The sequence below is a fragment of the Lolium perenne genome, chromosome 5 (assembly GCF_019359855.2).
Source record: "Lolium perenne isolate Kyuss_39 chromosome 5, Kyuss_2.0, whole genome shotgun sequence".
Taxonomy (NCBI): domain Eukaryota; kingdom Viridiplantae; phylum Streptophyta; class Magnoliopsida; order Poales; family Poaceae; genus Lolium; species Lolium perenne.
Genome location: NC_067248.2, coordinates 124,647,521 through 124,654,857, shown reverse-complemented (window position 1 = coordinate 124,654,857; position 7,337 = coordinate 124,647,521). Strand labels below are relative to the sequence as shown.

The 7,337-nt window shown below is 48.2% G+C and overlaps 1 protein-coding gene across 1 annotated transcript; it reads left to right on the top strand.

The window, feature by feature from the left end:
• Positions 1-1,831: 1,831 nt before the first annotated feature.
• LOC127299816 (purple acid phosphatase 22) lies at positions 1,832-5,816 on the top strand. Its single transcript, XM_051329861.2, has 6 exons — positions 1,832-2,003; positions 2,152-2,233; positions 2,355-2,619; positions 4,199-5,065; positions 5,157-5,245; positions 5,334-5,816. The coding sequence occupies exons 1-6, from the start codon at positions 1,877-1,879 to the stop codon at positions 5,548-5,550; spliced, it is 1,647 nt and encodes a 548-aa protein (XP_051185821.1). The 5' UTR covers positions 1,832-1,876; the 3' UTR covers positions 5,551-5,816.
• Positions 5,817-7,337: the final 1,521 nt, after the last annotated feature.

The window sequence follows — 7,337 nt, the reverse complement described above, 5'->3', positions numbered from 1 at the left end:
ATTTTCTTGGTCAAGTTTATAGTGCTTTTCGCCTGATTTTTCATAAATTAAGTGGGAATTCTATTCTTCTTAATTATTGGATGAGACTATTCGTTTTGCCTCCTTTTCAAGAAAATGAATTAAAAAAGTTGCAGCTACTTGTATCAGCCATTTAAGATAATTTTTTCGAGAGCACGGACAAAACGTGCTTTATGTTTATAGCCCATTGAAGATTGTTATTTCTCACAGTATCGCCAAATGATCAATTATTTCAGGCTCCTGCAGACATGGGGGATAGTTACGTTGATGTTGCAGCCCTCTTCTTGCTAGCCGATCAGATCTCCAGCGTTGGTTCCTCAAGACGAGTCAAGCCACACACAAAAAAATCTCTCACACAGGGCTTGTGACGACCATAGTTCCTTGGCAGCAGGAAAAAAATTCTGCCCCTTGAAAAAAAAGCTTGATACGACGATCGATCCGAGAATGCGCCATTTTACAACGGATTTATCGGTTTGAACCGAAAGCCACGCAAATTAGAGCCTGAACTCACGGCCTGGCCCAAAAAAATCTCGGGGGCCCGAGAAACTCGACGCGCGCCCCTATATATAAAGGCCGCGGAGGGTAGTTCGGTTCCAAAATCCTACTCCCCTCCGCCGCTACCACCGCCCTACTCCGACGAGCAATCCGCGCTCATCCGTCGCCACATTCGCGCATCAGAGACCTTCCACCTCCACCACATGGCTTGCGGCGGCAACTTTGGGAGGGGAGGCGGTCGGGTTGGCGGCGGAAACTCGTCGCCGCGCCCCCTAGTCTTCCGCTCGGAGGCTTAGCGGAAGAAGTGGAACCACTCCGAGGGCACGCGGAAGCGGAGCGCTCAGCGGTGGACCAACTAGGGTTCACGCATCGGGGGAAGCTCGCCCCGCTACGCCAATAGCGGCGAGGGCTCTTCCTCCGGAGGATCGTGCCGTTCATTGGCGCCGCCCATCGGTGACAACAACGAGGAGGAGGCGACACGCGGCGTATTCAATAGCGGCGACTACGTCCTCAACGACGAGGAGGAGGCGACGGTGATCAAGCAGGTCACTGTCATATCCGAGGCGGAGGCGCGCGCGTGGTTCCGCCGCGAGGAGGTGGAGGCCGTCTAGCAGGTGCGCCTGTACAAAGCGTCGCAGAGGGAAGCTCGCGTCCACCGCGTCAAGCAGGGGATCATGGACCTCTACACTGAGTAGGCCGCCTCCTCCGCTATCCTCCGCCGCCCCGTCCTCCGCCGCGCCTAGAGGCCCCGGTAAGTATCCCCGGGCCGAATTTTGTTCATCGGTAGGGTCATGGTGCGGAGGACTGCTACATTATGATCTTTTTTTGCGATGGGTATGTAAATTATGTATGTATGACTATGAATTTCATCGTCGAACTTGTATTGCGATGAACAATTCTCCCGCGAAAATTCAACTTTAAGTTTTTCGGTTCCGATTTACGGTTCTGTTCCGCGGCACCTCCAAATTCGCTCGAAACTAATTTTTCGGGAGATTGAACTTCCCCTTTTCAGTTCACGTTTTTTAGGCTCTATTAGAGGTGCTCTTAGGATTGTTTGATTAACCTTCTCCCAAAGGATACAGAATTGAGCAATTGCTGAAACTGACAGCTGCCTGTTCATGTCCATGATCCACCTCTTTTCGAGCGAGTCTGCCCTTTTATGTGATTTTAAGCCTCACAAGCCGCATCTAGTCGTATTATTCCCCGGTCCCCATAATAAGCCATCAACCTCCAACGCATCCCATTCAGCAGCTGACGTGTTGCTTCCAGCTCCCCATACAGACAGTGACATTTGCTTCCAGGGAGGCTCGAAGGAGAGCAGAAAGGATGAAGAAGAGAGAAGCTGCGGTAAAAACTTGCAGCAATGCTAGCCTCAACCTACCTATCCCCTCCCTTCCTCCCCTTCCACCACCACACCGCCACCACCACCACGAGCGCGCACCTCCTCTCCGGCGACCCCAACCGCCGTGTCCGCCCACGGCACATGTCAGGTACGGCAACCGCCCATGGCATCTCTCTCCGGAAACAGGATATACTCCCTCCGGATACCTGCGACATAATACGCACTGCAAGAAAGTCTTCGTCTCTTAATACTTATTAACTTAACTTAATGGCGCTCGTTTACGTGTACCCTACCAGGTCCCGTGCTTCTTAAAGCCAAGGCCGTCGACGGCGATGGCGACGGCCGTGCCGACCTCCTCCTCCCCTCGCGTCGGCACGCGTAAGAAGAATACAATTGCCTTTCTCATCCGCGCGCTACTGCTCATGTGCGTCGCGTTCCGCCGCGTCATCGCGCTGATCCGTATTTGTTGCCACATTGCGGTGGGCGTCCCGGTCGGAAGCGTCCTCGGCGTGGCCAGGGTCCTCTTCGCGGCGGCGAACGAGCGGTCTCTCCGGTGCATGAACCAGGCGGCGCTCGGGCGCAGCATGACCGGCACGGTCGCCGGGGACTTGATGGTGGGAGCCATGGCGCACTCGTGGAGGGTGCTCGTGCAGGGGATCACGTCGCTGGCGTTCTTCTGCGCGCGCGCCGACGAGTACGTCCGGCCGCCGCCGAGCCCGCTGGTACTGACGCCGCACGACAAGCCGGCCGATCATCCGCAGCAGGTAAGAATGCCGAATTCTGAGTCTCAAGTTTTTCTCGACAAAATTCAGTGGCAGCAAGCTCTCTTCCTTTGATATAACTCTGTTCTATCCGCTCAGCGCTTTGGTTTTGTACTAAGATAAACTCCAGTGTTTAACTACTACGCAGACAGTGGATAGCAATGAGATTAGTTGTAGCTACTCTTTCTGAGATTCCAGTTAGCTCTGAGAATTGGAGTCCTTCAGTCCTTACATAAACACAAAGACGCTGACATCGTCAATATGATAAGTAGTGGCTTCTTTGCAAGGCGAAATGTCATGTCCTTCCTCCGTTCCGGATAGCTGTTGTAGATTTATCTAGATTCACATTATATACATAGTAAAACATGACTGCAACAAAAGTTTCGAACTAATGATTGCACCAATCAGTTCACCCAAAGTCTGAACTGATTAAAAAATATGGTAAAATGCTTTAACATTCTTCATGATTCTAGTTTCCACCATGTCTTAGATGTGGCATCGATGGATGCCGACTATATTTACTAATAGTGCATTGTTTGGGGTTTTGCAATATAGATTTCTTACCTTTAATACCATATCAAATTATATGCACCAACCGGGTCCAAATTAATAGAGAATGACAGGTAGTACTTAAACACCTACATGTCAATTGTACCAACTATAACCAGAAGAAATTGGCTAGGAGCGGTAGGGAAATGGTTAGCTTTCGTAGATACCTTTTGGTGTATGTAACACAAACTTTTCATAATTGTGCATTTATATTTCACCCTTTCTCGACGTTTCGATAAAGCTCGGTTTTTTTTGTTTAAATATTTTCTATTTTATAAGCTCAGGTTTTGTACATAATCTTGTGAGAGGGTTCTAAACGCAAGGCATATATATTGCACACAGATTCGAGCAGTATTTTATTTTTTAGCTGCAATAGTTTCGACTGCTTATTTTTCTACTTATACTTTTCAGAGTTCTTTTTTTTTGCATTTTTGGGTTTAAAATTCTAGTTGCAAATTTTGTGCGTGCAGTTTTCTGCTTAGAAATTTGCAATCAAGTAGTTACACATTATGAAATGTGAGACTGCAATATTTCTAGTGCTAGTTTTTGGTTCAGAAATATGCACTTCAATATTTTTTTAGGAAAGGATATGCATTTACTCCATTCGTTTCAAACTAATTGAACTTCTAGTTTTTTTCTACTAATTTAAGTTTGACAAAGTTTATAGAAAAACGTGTCAACATTTACAACATCAAATTTATATGATATGAAAATTCATTGTATGATGAATGTAGTAAAAAAAGAGTCGCTGTTTTAGATGTAGATATTTTTTTAACAAATTTGGTCAGACTTAAAAGTAGTTTGTCGACAAAACTTGAGCTTCGATTATTTTGGAATGAAGTATATTGTATGCACAGTTCGACAAAACTTCAGATATGATTAATTTTGAAATGAAGGAGATCTGTATGCAGAGTTTGAAGCGTGAAATTGCACATAAACATTTTTATGCCAGTTTGGGTTTAGAAACGTGCAATTATTGGGCATTATTTAGCAATTGTGTTTGATCTTCACATTTGGAACTGGCAACTCTCAGGTGCATATTTCAGTTGTGGGAACAAACAAGATGAGGATTTCATGGGTCACGGACGACCGGAACGCGCCGTCGCTGGTGGAGTACGGCAAATCTCCGGGGAACTACACGGCGTCGGCATCAGGCGACAACGCGACGTACCGCTACTTCTTATACAAGTCCGGCGCGATCCACCACGTGACGATCGGCCCTCTCGAGCCCAGCACGACCTACCACTACCGGTGCGGCAAGGCCGGCGACGAGTTCACCCTCCGGACACCTCCGGCGTCTCTGCCCATCGAGCTCGTTGTCATCGGCGACCTCGGGCAGACCGAGTGGACGGCATCCACTCTATCGCACATCGGCGGCGCCGACTACGACATGCTGCTGCTCCCGGGGGACCTGTCGTACGCGGACACGCAGCAGCCGCTCTGGGACTCGTTCGGGCGGCTCGTCCAGCCGCTGGCGAGCGCGCGGCCGTGGATGGTGACGGAGGGCAACCACGAGGTCGAGGCGCTCCCCGTGGTGGAGTTCGCGCCGTTCGTCGCCTACAACGCGCGGTGGCGCATGCCGTACGAGGAGAGCGGCTCGCGCTCCAACCTCTACTACTCCTTCGACGCGGCGGGCGGCGCGGCGCACGTCGTGATGCTGGGGTCCTACGTGGATTTCGAGGAAGGGTCGGAGCAGTACGCGTGGCTGGAGCGGGACCTCGCCGGCGTGGACCGTCGGAGGACGCCGTGGCTGATCGTGCTGCTGCACGCGCCGTGGTACAACACCAACCAGGCGCACCAGGGCGAGGGCGAGGCGATGCGCGCCGCCATGGAGAGTCTCCTCTACGAGGCCCGCGTCGACGTCGTATTCTCCGGACACGTCCACGCCTACGAGCGATTCGTAAGGCTCTCGCCATTGATCATCTTGTACTAGTGCTCTTATATTTTTAGACCAACTGTTTACGAATTTTGTCGTTGTTGAACTGAACAAGACGAGGATCTATGACAACGAGGCCGACAGCCGGGGACCGATGTACATCACCATTGGCGACGGTGGCAACAGGGAAGGTCTTGCCCTCAAGTACGCACTCGATCCAACTGTTGTTGATCCATTTTCCTGTCCTTTAGATTTCGCAGTGATTTACGTTGTTCTTGTTAATTTGTTGAAGGTTCATCAAGGATCACGAGGCGGCGCACCTGTCGGTGTTCCAGGAGGCGAGCTTCGGGCACGGGCGGCTGAGGATCGTCAACGAGACGAGCGCCGTCTGGACATGGCACCGCAACGATGACGCGTATGCAACCGTCCGCGACGAGGTCTGGCTGGAGAGCTTGGCGAGTCCAAAGCTGGCCATGGCAACCGCCGGACGTCGCCTTGACGAGTTGTAGGATGCTGCAGATTTCGTCGACCCCTACAAGCAGCCCAAGGTCGGTCGTCCGCGCGTTCCAGCCCAGTAGCTCCGCGGATTTAGGGTGTGTTTCTTTTGGTTCTCCAAGTAGTCCCGCCAAAATATTCGGTTGTCCATTCAGTTTTGATAGTTGTTTGATTTATAGTTAAAATTTGGAGACTGCTGAGCGTCCCCGGGGGATTTGATTTATCCCCCGGGTGGATAACCCTTGGATTAGCTCAATTGAACCATCCAGATTGTGCCACATGTCATAGTATACCTCAGTCGCACTTTTGCTACTATAATGTACCAAGTAGCAAAAAACGGTTCGTTTGTAGCAAAATCAACCCAATTATAGCAAACAATGGTTCACCCAATATACACACAGATCTCGTTGGAGACTCGCCAGAGACCTCGCTGGAGACGATGTAGCAAAAATGCTATACTATTGTAGCAAAGAAATTCGGGTATTGTAGCAAAACCGACCTCATCGGAGACCTTGCAAAGAAAACTCACCGGAGATGTCACCCGGGAACTCGCCGGAGCCTTCGCCGGAGCCTTCGCCGGAAACCTCACCGGAGACATGGTAGCAAAAAAAAATATGGTAAAGTAGCAGAAAACACAAAAATTGTAGCAGATTTTTTTTGCTATTGTAGCAAAACTGACCTCGTCGAAAACTCGCCGGAGACCTCGACCTCGGCGGAGAACTTGTAGCAAAAAATGTATGCTATTATAGCAAAAACCAAGAACACTAGTAGCAAAAGTGACTTTGCCGGAGACATTGTAGCAAAATTATTAGAAAAATTGTACCAAAACCACAAAACAAAAAATGTAGCAAAAAAATTTTCTAGGGCATTGCCGAAATAGCAGTACCACCGTCAAGTCCTCGTAGCACCACGCTTGCAGCCGCTCCATCATCGTTTGTAGCGGTGACGGTGATGGATGGCTTGTAGTTGTTCCGGCACCGTTTGTAGCGGTGATGGCGATGGACGGCTTGCAGTGAAGGAGATATGCCCTAGAGGCAATAATAAAGTGGTTATTATTTATATCTTTATGTTTATGATAAATGTTTATATATCATGCTATAATTGTATTAACCGAAACATTAGTACATGTGTGATATGTAGACAAACAAGAAGTCCCTAGTATGCCTCTTAAACTAGCTTGTTGATTAATGGATGATTAGTTTCATAATCATGAACATTGGTGAAGGAGATATGCCCTAGAGGCAATAATAAAGTGGTTATTATTTATATCTTTATGTTTATGATAAATGTTTATATATCATGCTATAATTGTATTAACCGAAACATTAGTACATGTGTGATATGTAGACAACAAGAAGTCCCTAGTATGCCTCTTAAACTAGCTTGTTGATTAATGGATGATTAGTTTCATAATCATGAACATTGGATGTTATTAATAACAAGGTTATATCATTATATGAATGATGTAATGGACACACCCAATTAAGCGTAGCATAAGATCTCGTCATTAAGTTATTTGCTATAAGCTTTCGATACATAGTTACCTAGTCCTTATGACCATGAGATCATGTAAATCACTTATACCGGAAAGGTACTTTGATCACACCAAACGCCACTGCGTAAATGGGTGGTTATAAAGGTGGGATTAAGTATCCGGAAAGTATGAGTTGAGGCATATGGATCAACAGTGGGATTTGTCCATCCCGATGACGGATAGATATACTCTGGGCCCTCTCGGTGGAATGTCGTCTAATGTCTTGCAAGCATATGAATGAGTTCATAAGAGACCACATACCACGGT